Source organism: Falco peregrinus, chromosome 8 (assembly GCF_023634155.1).
Source record: "Falco peregrinus isolate bFalPer1 chromosome 8, bFalPer1.pri, whole genome shotgun sequence".
NCBI lineage: Eukaryota > Metazoa > Chordata > Aves > Falconiformes > Falconidae > Falco > Falco peregrinus.
In genome coordinates, this window is record NC_073728.1 from 6437554 (window position 1) to 6457038 (window position 19485).

Sequence of the window (19485 nt, forward strand, 5' to 3'; positions counted from 1 at the left end):
GTTTGTTCCCCCACTATTGCACTGGGACAGATGCTGTCACAAGACAGGGACTCTGCTAGCCAGTCTGAAGTGAAGTAGCCAGGATTGTGGCTGCGGTAGCCTGCGGCTGGGATAAAACATCATGAGAAGCTCTGCATCACCCTCAGGTCATCCTGAGTATTTTAGCTCGGATGAGGAATAGCCCATCTAAAGTATGTCAGTGGTCCTCTGATGCTAAAGGGGTTTGCATTGGGGTTAGAGTTGTCTCATACTTTGTCAAATGACACATGAGAATGAGAATGGAACAACCATGATAAAGTCTGTTGGTTTTAGTGGCACAGGAGGAAATGCAAAGGGTATGCATTACATGGTGTCACAAGGGCAAGGTCAGCAATGTGACGTGGGCTCACAGACCTGCTCCTGAGTAGCAGTTTTTAGGACCCTTGGGCATTGCAGCAGGAGAAAGCTCTGGGGTAGGATTTGAGAGGATAATATTACAGTTCTCCGGGTCCTTACAAGGAGCTCGATTCTGGTGTGGTAGTGCTCACATGAAAGCCTGGTGGTACGGTGGTGTGAAGTTCAAACTGGTCTTGCTGGGCTGGATGTTTTCTGTGGGGCTAAAGGGATGGAGGAAGGAGAGCAACCCCTTGCATAGAGGATGAGCGCATGTACGTGTAGCCAGGCTGGAAGTGATGGTCTAAGAAGCTCTTTGAATATGCGCACGTTGCTTGGAAAACAGGATTTGTTATGGACCAGCAGAGAGGTGGTAGTACACAAGGTGAATGATGTCAAGGGCATGGAAGAGAGATTACCACTCTGAAACCCACAGTTTACCTAAAGCTTTGATGCATGTAAGATCGAGTTTACATAGTCATTTTGTTACATAGTGTTTGGATTTAAAAAAAAATAAATAAAAATATTGTGGAAATCCTGTGATTTGTTTTAGATGCTCCTGGGAGTCTTGGGAGAAGTAGTGTGTGTGGGTCAGGTATTTTAGCTTTGTGCCCCTTGAAATGTGCACTGCTAGTGACAAAGTTAGGGAGGAGTTTCACTGTTTGTCTTAGTTGTCATATATTTACAATCTGCTTGCGTTTATGCTGTCTGGCTATTGGGGGATCTGAACAGCTTCATTGTGCTCAGAAGTGTGGTGGTTTTGCATCTTTTGTTACTACCTCTCCTCCCTGTTTGTGCAGAATCTTCTTAGTTACTTAAATCAGGGTCTTCTCCAGACAGGGTTGTGGAGTGAACAGGAATTGTCTTGTGTGAGCACAGACACTCGTTCAGGTCACAAACTGGGATGGTCATAAACATTTTGTGGTGGTGGTAGGAGATTCAGGATATCTGCAAGCATGTGAGCTTTGTTTTTGAAACTGTGAAATGGTGACAAACGTACATTTCTTTCTCATTCTACTATTAGAGGCATGGCATTAGTGTAATGATTGCTAAAGGCACATTTTACATTTTCATTAAGGGCTGCCTAGCTCCTGCTGTGAAAAGTAAGCTGTAAATATTGCAAAGAGTAGTGTGCTGAGGATTCGCTTAGTAGAGGATAAACAGATTTCATTGTTTTAAATTACTGAATAACAGTATTTAGCATGGATGTTAAAGTTGCAAACTTACGCGTCTGTATGTGTATTTTAACATTATTGCTCGTTTCTTAGTTTCTGATAGTTATTTTTGGACTACAAGTTTCTTGATGTTTCCAATATATGCATTTAACATTTACATTTTACTCACCTATGTGCCAGTGGTTGCAGTTTTACAAAAACCTTTTTTTTTTGAAGTGTCAGTTTCACTGGGCAAGTCATGCAGTGATCCTGTTCCTACATCATCTCCTGGCAGTTCATTGCTGAAGTTTGAGTGTGTTGATTAGTGGGCTGATGGTTCAGCCAGCTGTTTGGACTACAGGGCTGGTCAGTGCTGCTTCTGCAGCTGCAGTGCTGGAGGACTGCATGCGCATTATCTGCATGGATACAATTGAGCAATTAGCTGTACTATTTGTTTCTGATTTCAATCTTTCATTCTTGGATGGAAGTTTTTGTGTTCCTGGGGTTTTTTTTCTTATGTTAACAAAGATAAAATGAAATTGACTTAAAAAAAGAGCAAAACAGAGCAATGTGTTTCATTATGTTTGGCATTTAGACCTGGGCTCTGGATTTGCACCATGCTTTTGCATGCTTTACGTGAAGCGTCTACTAAAATAATAAATAGGGGTGGAATGGCTAGTTTCTCTTTGCAAAACATGGTAATTATGTATTATGCACTCAGATTACTATAGTATGCAATCTGTGCATTAAGAACAACATCAGTACAGCATTCTGCCTTTCGTTTATTAGCTAAAGCTGACTACATTTTTAATATAGAGTGGGATTAGAGCTAGGTTTTCCCACAAGAGGTGGGAAGAGAGATGGAACAAATTCATTGTTACGGAGTAGGCATTTGGCTATGTTAAAATGAGTGTTGATTTTATTGTGTCAACCTCATCAAGTGACCATGTTGGTTTATGTGGTTCCTCTTCTTGATAACTTCTGACTTTGTTTTCCACCAGTGCTGACACTTTAAGAAGTCTCAAGGCATTGAAGTTCCTAAATATTTGCCTTTGGCAGCTGGATGAGAGACACAGATGTGTGTCCTGACTGAGGGGACGGCAAATCATAATATAATAGAGCAAATACTGGAGTGCTGTAAATTGTGCCAGCCCATACAGCAGCGTGAAACCAAGTATCGTCTTTCATGCCACATACCTTCCAGTGTTCCCACGCTTTTGATGGTGCAAAGAGCCTCAGCTTCTTACCTGGTTTTTCCCATTCCTTCCAGCTGCAGCCTCAACCCTTGTTTTCATAAGGCGTTACCATTCCTGGCAGTATCCTCTTAAGACATCATCATGCCTCTCGTCTTCCTAGCCACAGCGCCCAGGTATAATTACTGGTACCAGTAGTGAGGTACCAGTGGTGAGAATCAGTTCCTTCATCTGATCTGGTGTATGTGACCACAGCCTTGGCCTGAATTGGGTATCGCTTGTTCTGCCAAGTTCTTGGTATCCTGAACAATTACCTAAAAGCATCCATGCAATTTTAAACTTTTAAGATATGTGCAGTGTAAGTAAACTATCCATAGGTAATTAGAATTGACACTGTCTATGGTAAAAGTAAACTAAGTAAAAGAGTGAAACTCTGCTGGGAGATAATTGTACTATTGGGAATAACAAAAGAAGGTTGAAGTTTCGCCCTGTGATTTCTGTGGACTATTCATAATAGTTTTGGAGTAGGATCAAAGATGCATGTAAAAATATGATTTCAATTTTAATGTGATCTGATTTAATCAGCGAAAGGAGTCAAAGTTTACAGATGTTACATGAGACTAGATGATCACAGAACGATTTTGCATTTGTACTGGACTTTACTCTCTTAAGGTACTTTCCAAATACTTAGTTGTGGTAAAAATCAGCAGAAAACAAATGCATTAATTTAAAAAAAATATTGCAGTGCAGAATGTAGAAAGCACAATGCTTAGTTGTTAATGTTTCAGAAAAGCTCAGAGGCAGATGCACACCATTCAACAGGTTGGCAAGTACAAGACAAATTTCCGTGGTTTGATACACTGCAGTGTAAGAATGCAAAGCCTGTTAATGCTCCATGACTTTTTCCTCACTGTAATAATGGATCTTTTGTTAAAAGTGTAAGCCTCTGCATGGTTTTGGGGTTCGGTGCTCCCTTTTGGAGCACTCGTGGCATCATGAGATTGGAGCAGTTACCTAGAAAGCAACAGAAATGATGTACTTGATTAGTTTTCAGGAAAACCCAAACTGGAATAATAAAAAAACCAAACCACAAAACCCATTGCCCTAAAATTAGTGCTTTTGATTTGGCAAAAGCGTTGCCTTCTTTCAAACCAATTGCTAGGTAGGTGACATATTTTATATGTCACAGGCTTATATTCACCTTTAGATCCGACTCTCTTGAAATAGAAGTACCTGTGGTTAATAAAATCTGTTACCCCACAGCCAGATAACCTGTATGTAGTATCGTCTGAATGTTTCAGTTAATAAGAAAATGCACATGGAGGAGAGAGGGTTACATTACTCACTCTGTTCTTCACCTGATACGGGGCTACATCTTTTGGTTGTTGATCCTCTCAGTTTTAGGAGATATCTTGGGTCAGGATTTAACCAAACTGAACAGGTGTTCATCAGTTTCATGCTGGGTAGAAAAAGGCATCTTCAGTGTTCTGGTTGCTTGAATTGTCTGTGTGGTAACCTGCACAGTGGATCTGATGTTACTTTGGAGTTAAAAAAACCCCACAACCCAAACCCCAGTAGTGAGATAAAGTATTGAGATAAACACATACTCTTTCAGATTAAAAAAAAATGTAGTTCATCATACAAACCCCCGAATTCTTGCAGACCTTGTTGAATCTGCAGTTCTGCAGAGTGTACCTCAGCTACAGAAGTAGTCACTTTGGGGAGATACTATGTGAAAAATTAGCAAAACCCATGGACCAAAGCAAAGCCAGTGCCAAGGCTGCTGCTTTTAAAGGAGATTTAATACTTTGTCTTGTAAGTTGGTACCTTAAAGCTTAAATATCCCTCTCTCTGTTTTCCAGACAGAAGCAGTCTCCGCCAGCCAAGAAACGAGCAAAAATCTTTCACAATGGATGTAGACGATGAAGAAAACATGAGTAAGATGTGTTTATTTACACAGTCATAAACTATGTAATAATTTCCAAAGGTGACTTTTTCTCATGAGCACAGGGATGACAGCGGAGAAACTTCGGAATCACAAATTAAAATTATTTCTTTGTGTGTTTTTAAAGCACAGTATAGAAGAGTGAACCGGAGCTTTTGCAGTAAAAGTGTTTTAAATACACGTGGTTATATGCTAGTCTCGTAATACCTTGTGTCTCATATTTTTCTTCCAACAACTGACTAACCAAACAAAATATTCCCCTGTTTTGAACCAGCAATGAAGAAGAGAGGGAGAATACTGCTTGTGCTGATGCCAGAGGTTAGGGCCCATTCAGACGGGAAGGGTGAGACTAAGGAGGTGGAGTTGTAGTGTACAAAATAAATGAGGGAAAGCAGAAATGGAGGAAGGAGAAGCAAGAGGAGGAGCTAGAAGAGCTCCCCGCAGGTCTTGCATAGCTGATTATTCTCATTAAATGTTGATTGTTTCAGCCCTGAGCTACTGAGTTATTGAATTGTGTTTACGCACAAAAATAGCCAAATACAGTGATCATTTTGATGCATACACTGGCAAAGTGCTGCGAGGGTACTAACTCTGTGGTATAATTAGGATCTGATAACCTGTGGAGAAAAGTGTTTTCATTAACATGTTATAAAAATATTTTTACTATTATTGGCCTTTCAAGTATCTTTTTTTTTTTTTTTAATGAATGAGAGAAATGTTCTGTTGCTGCTATGCTGTTGTGCTGTGCCTGACTGTAAATAGTTGTATATGATATAATAACAAATGTGTTTGCTTCCCCTGAGTGGCAATGGCTAAACGGTGCATCTCTGGCAAAGCCAACAAAGCCCAGCAGTGTAGGAGGCTTTGGAGCCAGGAGAGTTGTAGTTCAGTCTGAAGGAGTTACAGAACATTTTAATTGGGAGATAAAGAAGTCAGATCATTGTGCTTAAAAATTAGAAAACACTCAAACAGCTTCACTCCTCCAAACCCCTCCCCACTCAAAAAAAACCCCCAACAACCCAAAAAAGCCCAACCCTAAAAATATTATCTGGACTAGAATGCATCTTTTTTCTCTGACTGAAACTCAGAAATATGCTTGCTAACACTTTCTTTTTGTTGGTATAAAAGAAATTAACTTCAGATGGATTCTTTAGCTATTTCCAAGTCCTTAAGGAGGAGTTTCTTAAGTTTCTTAAGAAAAGAAAGAGCTGTGTTTGGATAATTCACATAAGATAATTTCTTGGATAAAGCACCCCCTTATCTCAATAAGGAGTCTATCTGAGCATAAATAAAAGGTGCCTTCCTGAGCTGGAGAAAATATCATCTCTTTACAGATGCATTCTATAAGTGTCCTTACGCCAAACATTCAATTTTTGTCTGCTTCTGGGTTTTTTGGTGTGTGTTAGTGCATCAAAGTGGGAAACCATTCACTGAGCTTTTTGTCTTGTCGGGGGGCTGGCTCCCTGGAGTTGTTGTAGGTTTGGGGCATGCATTTGTCTTACTGCAGTTGTCTTCTAGAAGTATGTTTTAGTGTCATCTGTACCATGTTTTTGAAAGGGAGCTACGGATAACGACTTGTATATATATATCCAAGAAATAACTACTTGGATGAGCCCGGTTAATAGAAGGTGCAAGAAGACTTTCCTGCATCTGTAGGCCCACACAAACATGAATTTTAAAGTTAAATCATCGCATTTGTCAGGGAGAAATCAAAGTTAATATTCTTAAGTTCTTCACCTTGATTTGTGCAAAGTTTTTTTAAAAAAGTTTTTTGTCTTTCTGTATTTTTGTATCTCTTAAGATTGTGAAGTGTGATATCAGAAGTTGCCTACTAAATTTTTTATTAGTTTATGTAACTCCTTTTTGGGGAAGTATCTTACAGGAAGGGAAGGTGGGCATATGCAATATTTGTAGCTGGCAGTTGCGTAACTAGAATTGCTCTGCAGCAGCAGCCTGAATTAAAATTGCATTGGTTCAGCTGAAATGCATGACAGTGATGAGGTGATATTAATATCCTTGAGAAAATACAATGTTTCATGCTTCAGGTTTTAAAGTCTTCCTCCTTCATCTGTTCATCGTAGAGAAGATGTTACAAGAGAATAGGGGAAAGATTTAAACAAAATTTTTTGAAAAGTTTTTATCTGGTTTCTGTTGCTTTATTTGGTTGTCTGCAACACTCTGAATGCCCCGGGAATCTGTGCCAGAAGCCCATCTGCATATTATCTCAGTGTCGAATCGGAGAGCCCTGCAGAAGCATCAGTACAATAGAAATAAGTAATTTACTAGGTGTAAATTCACCCTGTTGCCTATACTTATCGATTACCTTATGGGTAAGGGAGAATGGGGGCATTTTGCAGAACACTTGGGATACTAGCGTGTGGCTGTCCTGACCTTTCTTGCTGATCATTTTCTCCCTTTTTCTAAAAAGATGCTCAAAAGACATCACATGTTTTTTTCTGCCTGCTTTTTATGAAAACACGAGTTATTTAAAATTTCCCCAGGCCAGTAAATGAGAGCAGCAGTGTAAGGGGTAGGTAGAAACATCTTTTGGTTCCGCTAAGAGTCATCTAAATTTAATTAAGCGTGCTCCAGATCAGATAGAGCAGGGGGAGTGCTGTCTCTCAGCAAACAGGTAATGGAAGTACCCAATGGAAAAAGCATCTTAATTTCAGACACTTGTTAATTACTGGTAATAAAACCAAAAATAAACCAGCAAACTCGGACAGAAATTTCTCTTTATTGGCATGAAAATTTCCTGTGCCTCTTTACTTTTTAGAGTGTTCTCGGGTTTGAAAGCGTCTCAAACAAGATTTCAGGGGCAGGACTTTTCTTCCACTGAAGTTGTTGGCATGTGATGCTGTCAGCTATGATATTTACTAAGGCAGCTTCTACAGACGTCAGTCAAATGTCTAGTCAAAGCTGCCAGATATTTTTAGAATATCTGCTATTCTTATGAAAAAAGTCTTATTCTTAAATCATGGGTAGTATTAACGTTTAGGAAAACAGGATCCCATTGTCAAATGTTTATCTGTATTAATGTTACTTTAAAGTATTGAATATGCAGCAGCCGTGATGGACCTCAAAGGGCTCTCTAAATCATTCATTCCTTGAAAACTTATTTAAAGACTGTAAAATGCATAGACTTGAAAGTATATTTAAAATCTAGGACTAGGCTTTTTTTAAATCTCTTGATTTTTGGGTATGTTAGCAGATCCACCAAGACTGTAACCTTTCTGAGGCAAGACGTACAGCAGTAACATATGGTCTCTTGTCAGTCCCATTAGAAGTTTAATAAAAAAGAAAAAAGGATAATGAAGAGCATCCATTACTGAACACAGAGATATTTTTTTTTATATAATTCAGATGGTAATTTTTTTCCTCGTGCTGGCATTCTCCTATGCTTTGTATTTTATGCTTTGTTTAACATTCACAGTTCTCATTTTCTTGCCTTATTTTAGCTGTGATGCTGGTGGTGCAATGCTTAACAGTGGTCTCCAAGATAGATTTTGAAGTTATCTGAACTGTTTTTTAGTTTGGAGTGGTGGTCCACGTGCCATGACTTCTGCTTTAGAGCAACAAAATTTTGCTCCTTTTGAGTCCTGATGCTCTGGGCTTGAGCTGTGGTGGGATCCTGAATCACCCAGAGCTTCTGGGGGGGTGAGGATGCCCTCCCTCAATCTCTTTGGAATGAGTGAGAGACTCCCCAGAGTCTTATGGTCTCTAAACCAGCATATTACCAGAACGAAAAAGACTTCAGAAAAGAGCTAGAGCATCAAATACGCAGTGCATCAGGCTGTGGGTCTGCTTCTTCCATGTCAGAAAGCATGCAGGGAGGTAAGGAGCTGCTCTGAGAAGAAGAGGACGACCTCAGGACGAGGGACAGTTAGAGCCTGGTGGTATAGAGGAAGGATGACAAGGCTGAAATAATAGAAATGGTCTGTAAAATCATGCACAGCACAGGGCGTTTAATATTGGAATCATCAAATTAAAAAAAAAAGCAAACAAAAAATGATAGGTGCATTAAATGAGATTAGCAAATAGGGGTTCAAAGCAAGCAATGGGAGATGTTTTCATGCCATGTGTAATGAAATTGTGAAACGCGTTGCCCAGGACATTGTGGATATTAAGGGTTTATGGAGTCTTGAAAAGCAATTAGAAAAATTTCTCGGGGAGGGGGGGGAACAACCCCCATCAGTGCCTCCCTGCCATGCCGTCTGGGACAGCCCAGAGCTGTGGCTCCCTGTGGGCTGGCAGGCTGCCCTGGGGAGGGGCCACTGTGTCCTTGCTCTGGTTTTGGGGTCTGCTGGGTGCCCTGTCACGTGTGATGAGCTGGACAAGGTGACGGTGAGCTAGCAGGGCCGTTCTTAACTTCTCTAGCAAGGTGAGATGCCTGGAAAAGGGAGAACTGTTTCTGAACAGTGGGGAGAGACTGGGCTGGAGGAGTTACTCCATGTCTAAATACGGACAAGATTAAATGAGATGGCTTCTTTGACTTGAACTGGTGGTGATAGCTGATCTTTGACTAATCTGTCAGATCTTCTCCAGCCCTAAGGTAATTAGAGGACCTCACCCCTGCTGGGCAGGACAGGCTAAAGAAAAGGACCAAAAGCACATCTTCACCCTCAGCCTGAGAAGCAGTTACTCTTTCTTGCAGTCCAGTGACTCTGTGGGTTGAAACAAACCTGAGTCCTTCTGGTTTGCACGGAAAGTCTTTTGGATTTGGGTCACCTCTGTGATGTAGAAACTTGCTGCTTCCATGGTCTCTGGGTTTGACTCAGGCTGCTAGCTCCCTGCTTGCTTTCTCTCCTAGTTTCTTCCACCCTACAGGTTCTCCAAAGATAACAAGCCTGATAGCTCTCAGGCAAGGAGTAGTTTTCTTCCCTTCTTTCTTGTTGAGACAAGGTAAGCATGCAAGTTCCTTTCCTGCTTCCTACAAGTCCCCCCTCTCTGTCAGGGCATCGTTTCCCCTACCTGTGTCATGAGATGGATTAAGGAGTTCCTTCGGCTGCCATACTCACATGCAAAAGTTGTTTTCTTTTATGTTCAGCTGGAGTCTATTCAACTCATATTTTCCTTCTGTGGTTTCCACTGGTAATAGTCTCGTAGAAAAAGAAAGATAATCAGTGTTAACTAAATGATTTCTGTTTAGCCTAAAGGTCATATTGGTTGATAGCAAATTCCTGGTGCCACTGTTAAGAGCAGTGTTCCAGAAATGCTGGTTTAGATGAGATGTAATTTTTTGAGATTACAGCTTCAGGTAAGAAACTCATTGTAAGGAAAGATTTTAAAAAATAACTCTTTGTCCTTAGATTCTTTCACCACATATATATAAAAATAAAGAATATATGTGCATGAACGTACAGCATGCATTCTGCCAACAGTATAATTTGTGGTTGAACATTACAGGAGATACTTTATTAAATTTAGCAGATTTCTACCAATGATGTGCCTCAGAATATTTAGTGTTGTGTTCTTGACCAAATTTAATTGACTGGAATTTGATGTTCAGTACTGTACAATTCTTTGTTGTGCTACTGTGATTTAACAAAATGTGTTCCAACTTGGCTTTTTCTTTTGATCTTTTTTTTTCTTCTTTTTTTCTCTTCGAGCACCGAAAGGAGTAACCTATCGAGCTTTTGCTGGAGGATGTTATAAATGAAAATTTAGTAACCATTCCATCAGCTTTGTAACCTGGGCAAAGTGATGTGTGCATGGTAGGGGATTCTTAGGGAAAACTTAAAGTGTGGCTGAAATTTGTCACTTTGAAAGAGAGCTTCCACCTTGATTTGCTGACATTTCAATTAATATTTATTACGTAGTATCAGTGTAGATGTAATATAGATACTTTGAAGTTTTGGAACAGAAGAGTTAGAAAGGCTTGACCTACTAAATTTGCCTTTTCATTCACAAATGCCAATATAAAGCAGAAATAATAAATATTCTTAGTTTCTTTATCAGGGTAAAAATGAGGTCTTTGCAGTTATAGCAAATATAATTCTTTAAATATATTTCTGACATCATTACCCCAACTTTCTACTTTAGAAAATAAATCGTTACACTAATATTACAATACCTTTTTTTCCCCCCATTAAAATATCATCATTATGACTGTGCAGCTTCTGTCACACTTCCTGTATTCTGCATAATCGTAAGAGAGGATCTTTATCATGAGTTTGGGGCCTGTAGCTCTGTGACAGCAGTTTTCTTACTTTGCAAGGAATTACAAAATAGCTTGTAAATGACAAAATAAAGTTTCTTAACAGAAGGCTCTGTATAAAGTAGTCTTGTGGTTATGCTGGCACAGCAGGCAGCTGTAGTTCCTGAGCAAATTGGGGTGAGGTGATATGAACATCTAGGAAAAGCATAAAAAAGAATTTAATTCAGAGATTATGGAATAGCTAAAGAGAAACAGAAGCATTCAAACAGTCTTCAGTTGCGGTGCCTACCAAAGAACTGCCTAATGGCTCAGGCTTTATTTACGTCATTTCTCAATTTGAGCAACTAAAATTACTGAAGAAATAAAAATGTAACATGACTAAATTAAGAATAAAGTACAATTAAATATCTATCTTCTAGTACTGGTCTTAAGCATCCATTTTTGTTTTATTAATGATAGTTTTTTGTTTTATAGGCATATGCCACTGTAACGTATTTCTGGTTTAAAGCATTTTTCAGGCCAAACGTAACTTATGAGTAAAAGTTTTGTTCCAGCATGATTTAAATGCGAATAAGTAATAATAATAATAATAATTAAAAAAAAAGCTGCAGTGTTTTTTGCTAGACAATTGTATCAAGTGCATAGTTTGAAAACCATTCTTGTGTGTTATTTCTTGAAATATCAAGAGGTTATATTGCATTATCATTATTATTATTTCTAATCACATTGCAAAACATTTAACTTGTGAGCACACATCACTTAACCAGTTACAAAGAGAGATAAAGGAATCTATAAATTTTGCATTTACAAGGTCCTGCAACGAAGGCATTGTAAGTTACTCTTTCTGGGCACCGCAGGTTCGAGCAGCACCGATGTTAAAGAAAACCGCAACGTGGACAACGTTCCCCCCAAGGACGGCGGTGGGCAAGGCGCCGGGGAGGGGGCGCAGCTCTCCAATGGTGGTGGCAGCAGCAGCAGAAAGCGTCCTTTGGAGGAGGGCAACAATGGCCACTCCAAATTTCGCCCGAAGAAGAGGAAGAAAACGCCCGGCCCTGTTCTGCCAAAGAATGCCCTGATGCAACTTAATGAGATTAAACCCGGTTTACAGTACAAACTCCTGTCCCAGACGGGGCCGGTCCATGCCCCCATGTTCGTGATGGCAGTTGAAGTCAATGGGCAGGTATTTGAGGGGTCTGGCCCGACGAAAAAGAAAGCCAAGCTTCACGCTGCTGAGAAGGCTCTGCGGTCTTTTGTCCAGTTTCCAAATGCCTCGGAAGCCCACCTGGCAATGGGGAGGACTCTGTCGGTCAACACAGACTTCACTTCCGACCAAGCGGACTTCCCCGACACCCTTTTCAATGGGTTTGAAACGCCAGTTCCTTCCGATACTTCCTTTTACCTAGGGTCCAACGGGGACGGGTCCTTTAGCTCTAGTGGGGACTACGGTTTGCCATCGTCTGCCGTAGCCAGCAGCCTTTCCCAGTCGCCTCTCCCTGTGCCATCGCCCTACCCCTCTGCCAGCGGGAAGAACCCTGTCATGATCCTCAACGAGCTGCGACCGGGACTGAAGTACGAGTTTCTCTCAGAGAGCGGGGAGAGCCACGCAAAAAACTTTGTCATGGCTGTGGCAGTGGATGGTCAGACTTTTGAAGGCTCGGGAAGGAATAAAAAGCTGGCAAAAGCTCGGGCCGCTCAGTCAGCCCTAGCATCCTTGTTTAACATGCAGCTGGACCAGACCCCGTCTCGACAGCCCATTCCCAGCGAGGGGCTCCAGTTACACTTGCCACAGGTGAGAAGCCCTTTGGGTTTTGTAGGTGTCTTTGGGTTATGACCAAGAGAAGCCAAGTCATGCGTATTGAGTCAGCCTGAACAGCATTTCTGCTGTTTATTCTGCTCCTGTAGATGTGTGTGCACATACATATAGAAGTGTATATATGTATTAGGTGATTTACTCACTTAAGGCTTCTGATAATTGCATGAACTCTTTGTATTCTGTTGAACAGAGAGGAGGCTTTGTTGCTGATGCTTTCAGCCTTGATCACGTCACACGAGACAGCACCAAGCCCAGTTGCAATGCCAGCTTGGATTATGCTTTGTGCTGAGGGAAGGTTGAAATGCACCTTGCTCATCTTAGGCAGCAAGACTTGGATGGAGTTCAAGTCAGAATTACTGCTTTAAAGAAAATTCTTATGTGATACAACAATTTTTAGCAGAGAATAAAATCGTTCTCTTCTGAAAACTGAAATTTTTGGTATTTACAGAGCTAAATAATGAAAGGCAAGGACAGATTAAGTGGGACTGATACAGTTGCCCTGTATTTAGAGGGTCTAAATAAACCACACACTCACAGTCCGTGTATCCAAGACATGTGGTTAAATAGCTGTCATCTAAAGGACTGTGCTCTAATCAAATCGATTAATCAGTATATGTAAGTTACGTAAGCAAGTAAATCTGGATGAGGAATAGTTTAAATCAAATAATGAACTAGGGAAAGTATCAAACATACCAGACATAGACCAGAAATTTAAAGTAGCTAGAACAGAGTATTTTTTTGTTTTTCTAATGAAGACAAATTCTCCCACGTTTGCTTGTGTTTCTCCCCATTCAAACTACAGTAATGATTGTTCAGCTACCCTCTTTTTACTGTCTCTCTTGAGTCTTTTTAATGATATTATACACCTGCTAAATTTGGATACTTGACTGTGACTTTTTTGCAACTTTGTTTATTATGAGAATTCCAAGGATTTGACCTTTTCTATTTCAAAAACATTGGTTTAGATTTCATTAAAATTGTAACGTACTGGTCTGATTTGATAATGTGGGACTGAGCAGTATATTTAGATGTGTGACTATTTTAAGAATGTTGTTTTCTTAAAATGCATGAATAATATGCATCATTTAGAATTACGCTTTCCTTTTCAGTGTTGCACAATTACTGCTTTATTGATGAACATTTCCTTCATTTTCAAATCTTAGGATTATGTTGTTTCAGGTAGTTATGATTTCTTCAGTAGATTTGGTAATTTCAGACTGCATTCTCTGTGGTGCTTTTAAAAGTAGATTTGGCCCCAGACACCAAAAAAAAAAAAAAAGTCACTGCCAGTAATTTGTGTTATTATTTCTTGAATCAGTAAAATGGTGAAAATTGGAACTAGATTAGGGAAGTGGGAAAGAGCACAAGGTGAGATGTGAAAGAGGTGTCGTTCTAAGAGGGTAAAATTCTTTCTTTGCCCAGCAGCCCAGTGTATAGCAGCTTACACAGCCTCTTTTCTTTAAAGGACTTGGATGGACCACGGGGCAGTGCTGGGTTTATCTGAGCTCCTTGCCTTTGTCAGGTTCTGATGGAGTCCCAGGTGGCTATCCCAGACCTTACGGGATGATCAGGGCATTTGAGCCTAGGGTATGGTGTTAAATAACAAAACCCGAACATGTACAAACACTATTTTTCATTTTTTCCAGTGCTCCTACACTGACTTTGATACCCATATTGTATACAGCAAAGCACGCCCCAGGGATAGCTTGCGTTTCACCTGTCTTATAGGTGTGCACCGAAAAAGGCTGCTCTGGTGTGGAGGAGAAGCCAGTGGACTTTAGGAGTAATGCTGAATAGGCTGTGTGGGAAGGGGAGGTTGCTGGTACCACCTCATGTAGACCCGATTCCAAGTCGGTTATTTATTCAGGGGCTTTTCATCAGCTTGTCATCAGGATGCTGTCGTCCTTTTTGCACTTTGCTCTGTTTTATTACTCTGCTTTTAATTATTAATTAGCTGTCAAGTTATGGGAATGGTATCAGGTCTGTCACGTATTAGTGATTTTGGTCTGGTATGTGTTAATGATTAATAAGGGATTTAAGCATTGGTGATGTTTTCAGGTAATGCTTTATTTATCTTCTGTTTTTTTAACTCTGTGAGTTAGGGTTTGGGTTTTTTTGGTGGTTTTTTTGTTTGTTTGGTTTTTTACAGAGTGTTTACTCAGGATGTATAAAGATGTTAAATTTGGAGATAATCCTAAAGCAGGTGAAGTCCCTAACATTGGCAAGTGCAGGAATGATGTAAATGAGGATAGCATTTGTTATAACCCATGGATGAAATAAAATGTTGATTGGGTTGGAAAAAAATGGAAGCTAGAAACATGCAAGAGGGGGAAAAATCAAAATACCAAATGCTTAGTGGAAATATTAGAAGTACAGTCTGGTTGTGCCAATAATGATGGTGGAATTGACTGCCTGGGTGGCAGGTTCAAAACTTGCCTGTAGCTGGTGTGTTAATTTGTGGTGCCTTGTGAGAAAAACTGGTAGGGCAGAAAGAGTCAAGAGGAAGACGATCCCTGCTCCAGTGGTGGTTGTATCAGCTGAAATGCCTATCTGTGATCCCACACCTCCTAACAGCTGCAGGCGCTCCAGAGAAAACTAAATGTGGAAATACACATGCAAGCTATCAAATGGTACAGAGGGGCAGTTGACATCAGAAATCAGCTTATAAAATGGATGTAGGTATAATCTTATGGTCTGTAGCGTGGGTCGTTCAAGTGCTGATCCCATGGTTTAACATATTTAAAACCAGTCTCTGCAAAGCAAGCGTATCTGCTTGCTTGCAGCTTGACTGTGAGGGATGAAGCAACGTTGCCTACGGTGAGGGAAATCTCTTTGCTGGAAAGGGGAGTTAAAGCCAGTAAGTCACTCAGCATGTGCCCCAGGGTGGATGTAAAAGCCCTGCTGAAAACAGTCAGCCCTTGTGCAGCTTTTGCAGCCCTTGGCAGCGAGTGTTAAAATGGAAGAGGTTGTCAATCTTGCTTTATAGGGACTTGCCTCTCCAAAACAAAGGAAATGTTTTTGTAGTTAGCTATGTCTTGTAATTTGACAGCCATCCTCACTTTACCTCCCACCCCTTGATGCAGAGGGGTGTCCTATATTCTGCAGTAAGCCACAGGACATACCGAGGACTCTAAAATGTGTCCTTCAAGTTTTATTCGTTTCCGTGGAAGAAAACTGCATGTTTCAGTATACTTAGGTTAATATCATTACAAGGTTTAAGTGTATGGGTTCTCAAAGGTCTGCAGAGTTGGTAGGTGATGAGAACTGGAGAAGACAGTAAAATGGGAAGTCTTTTAAAATAATTTCTGAAAGCAGGGGAGTCACACATTTACAGAGGAAGCATGCAGGTCGATGTGATCAGGTTTTTAAAAACTGTGCAAAATGCAAACATGATTTCTGGGGCAAAGAGTATTGTTGAGCACTCAACCACAGCAAGAGCCACGCTGGGCCAAGCAATAGCTCCTACTCACACATTGTCTCATGCCCGGTGCTACATCCCTGCCAGCAGCCCCATCAGTGGGAAGTGAGAGGTTTGCAGGGAATGCTGATGCTGCCTGAGGCTATCTCCACCAGTAGAGCCAGTCCTGCCACTGAACATCACTTTGGACATCTCAGGAATTGGGACAAGGACGTCCAAGGACATCCCAGGAGCAGCAGATGCTCCATTGGACTTCCCTATTTCTTTATTTTTGATGTCTTTATCACCCAGAGATAAGTTTCCCAGAGATCACTTGTTTTCTCTCCTTTTTTTTCCTTTTCTTTAGACACTCCCTGCTTCCCAAGGAAGGCTGTGAGGGGTCTCACACCTCTGTCAAAGGTGGGATGGTGCTGGCTGTAAAAGAAGTACTCAGGCCAGTAGCAAATGCCTTTGGGGGGGAAAAAAAAACTGAGAAAAGGGCATATTGGTAGCCATACTTCCCCAGTATACACCTCTAACCTTCAGCAGTTTGTGTCTCGAGGATTTTCTCAGGCAGAAATGATGTCTTTCCATTTGAGATTCCTTGATGGATTATTTTTCCCCCCATGAATTTCAACCATTTCTTGAACTTCTGTAAACTTTTTACCTTCCACAGCACCGTGTAGCAGTAAGTTCCACAGTTTTAAGTATGTACGGCAGAAGAAGAGTCTCATCTCGTTTGTTTTGAATGTGCGGTGTGCAGCCTGGTGTGCCCTGGTAAAATGATCTGTGTCCTGGTAATATGGGAATGTGGAAGAAACTGTTTCCATCAGATGGTAGGAACCAGCTGGTAGAGGTATCCTCCTTAGGCCACTGACAGACTCTCTTAGGAAAACCTCCATATAAGCTCTATAATTATATTTCCCAGATTTCCTCAAACTGGTCACTTAAAAAGATAGTTGTTTAGTCAGGATGCAAAAGGGTAGAAATTAGAAAACTGGAATTGTAAATATTGAAGCTTAAATATAGAGTTATTTAGATTAGTGAAAGCTGGACAATTGTGAGAGAAAGCAACCTGAGCTACACAAATAAGCAGCGTAGCTGCAGATGAAATTAGTTTTGAAAAATCCACCAGAGGGAATACTTTTAGTTATTCACCTAATTGTGTTGTAAATTCAACTTATCCTGTATACCATTGTGGACAGCTGTTGAAACAGAACGTTGAGGAGAAGAAATGGAGTGAGAACCAACACTGCAATGGCTACTTTTACTTGAAGTGCTATGTTAATCGTGGTTCAACCTGGGGCAGGGGGAAACTATAAAAGAAGTATTCAAGTATAGAAAAGATACACAAATTAATGATGAACATGATCAGAGATCTGGGAAAGCTGCTTCTGCAGAGGTACTGAAGAGCTCTAGGCAGTTTATTGCAACAGACTGCTTAGTATATCCAGGAGAATGAGAATGCAACATTCAAGCCTAGCAAAAAGATAATACTGAATATATTTATGGGAATTAATGAATTATATGTCAGAATAATTGCTGTGGAACTGGAGGAAATGTGAAAGATCCATCTGCAGAAGCAGTGAGAGACTACTGCCAGGCAGCAGTTCCTTTAAATAAATACAGGGAACTTTGGAGCACTAGAAAATAATTATCCTGTTTTATTAGTGTACATATGTTTCCACCTTCTGTGAATCATGTGTGCTGGTCACTGTCAGAGGAGAGATAACAGACCTGGCTGACCTTGGTTTTACCTACTGTGGGAACTGCCACTGCTCAGCACCTTGTGAAAGTTCACGTAAGCCCTAAACTGTGAAGGTAAGAAGAAATTAAAGCTGAGGGAGAACATTTGTGCTTGAGAAGAATCACTGGAGACCCAGAGAGCGCAAAAGACTGGGAGGTCTCGGGTCAGTTCCCCAGTGAGAGCTGGGTGCTGTCAGCCCCTGCAGTGCCCCTGCTCCTGCTGCCTTTGGTTCCACGACACAGGTGATCACCACACTTCACCTGGGGTGGTCTCTGTGGCCTGCCAAGGTCGTCTTCAGATCCAGACAGACCTGAACTTCATCAGCTTCAGAATATTTTAAAACATGGATGGTCAGGGGGGTTCTGCTACAACATTGCTGCAAGATTAACCAAAATTGGTCTTATGTGTGGAAAAGTGGATTCACTGTAACTTCATTGGAGAAAGGAACAACGCACCCAAAATAGCTTTGAGCTCACATGCCTTAGTGAGCGAACTGTCAGCTATTTTAGGTCTTTCCTTTTTTGAATTATCCAGCTTTGAATAATGATTTAATGCAGGAGCGGGGGCAGAGGAACTGTGTGTCAGATGCTAGGGCACTCACTGGGAAGGTGAGACACGAGTTCAGTTTCTGTTCCAATTAATATTTATATATATGAAAGGGAGTAGAGTCAGAATAGGAAGTGAAAGATCCCTACCCAGGCTGATCAGTGGCCGGGGCTTGATGTGGAGACAGCTTCAAGTCCTTGGTTTTGAGATGAGGACAAGGACATCTTTTTAGTCCAGTCTTGTTCCCGGTACTGCAGTGCTCTGTTCATAACACAAATCTTTAATGTATCTGCCTGTTTCCCGACCCCCGCCCCCCCCCCCCCCCCCCCCTGCAGTTCCTCCTCTATTGTTTGCATCTCTGGCGGTCATTTTGTCTCGCTTGAGCTCTGCTTAGTCCTTATCAGCCCTCCCCACTGTCTGGCTACATGTTCATTCAAGTGTTTTTAGGTTTCCTTGCCAGCAGCTTAGTTCCACGCTGTTTGAGATGCAGTCCCGTCCTTCGGCGCCAGCTTACATCTTCCCAGAGGGACTCACCATGTTCTCACTTGTATACCAACACAACAGTTTCCTTTGCTTATTATGTGAAAAAAATAATCTTTTTGGAAAAAGCTAAATGTGCCCACCTTGTATGCAAACATCCTACCCAACTGATGTTCAAGTAGCCTTTTTGTCAGCAGTATTGGCAGGTAAGTGGGCCATGGGTTTCTTCCCAGAAACACCTGGCAGTTTCAGTTCCCACCTCCTGATGAGAACCTCCTCAAGCCAGCCCTGGTTCCCTCAGGGAATGGTCAGTCTTCTGCCTCTCTAGATCGGGCTCTGTTTGGTCCTGTAGGTTTGGGATCTGTGTAGCAAGTTACCCGTGTTTGGTGATCCTGGAAGAAGCATTCCTCCTCTATGTTCACCCTTGGCAACTAGTCAGTTTTGGTTCAGCATTTTGCAGTCACCATTTATGGCATGTGCTGAACTTTGTAGTTTTATGTAGCTTAGCATTGGGGAAGACTCCTCCACTTACCAGTCATCACACTCACTTTTTTTTTTGGAGAGGGAGTGACCCATGTTGTTTATTACCTGGATGGCAAGCCATTCTGGCAGGCTTTGAAGCCTCTCTGAAGCATGTATTCTCTTTGTGGGTCACGTCCATACCTATTTGAAAAAGTTTGT

The 19485-nt window shown here is 41.1% G+C and overlaps 1 protein-coding gene across 3 annotated transcripts in view; it reads left to right on the forward strand.

Moving 5' to 3' along the window:
- The window catches only part of ADARB1 (adenosine deaminase RNA specific B1), an 88003-nt gene that overhangs the window by 35490 nt on the left and 33028 nt on the right, over positions 1-19485 (forward strand). For all 3 annotated transcript variants that reach the window (XM_055812928.1, XM_055812929.1, XM_055812930.1), the window contains 2 exons: positions 4582-4656; positions 11679-12610. In XM_055812928.1, the coding sequence (XP_055668903.1) occupies positions 4629-4656; positions 11679-12610 (960 nt within the window). In that variant the 5' untranslated portion in view covers positions 4582-4628. The remainder of the gene's footprint in view (positions 1-4581; positions 4657-11678; positions 12611-19485) is intronic.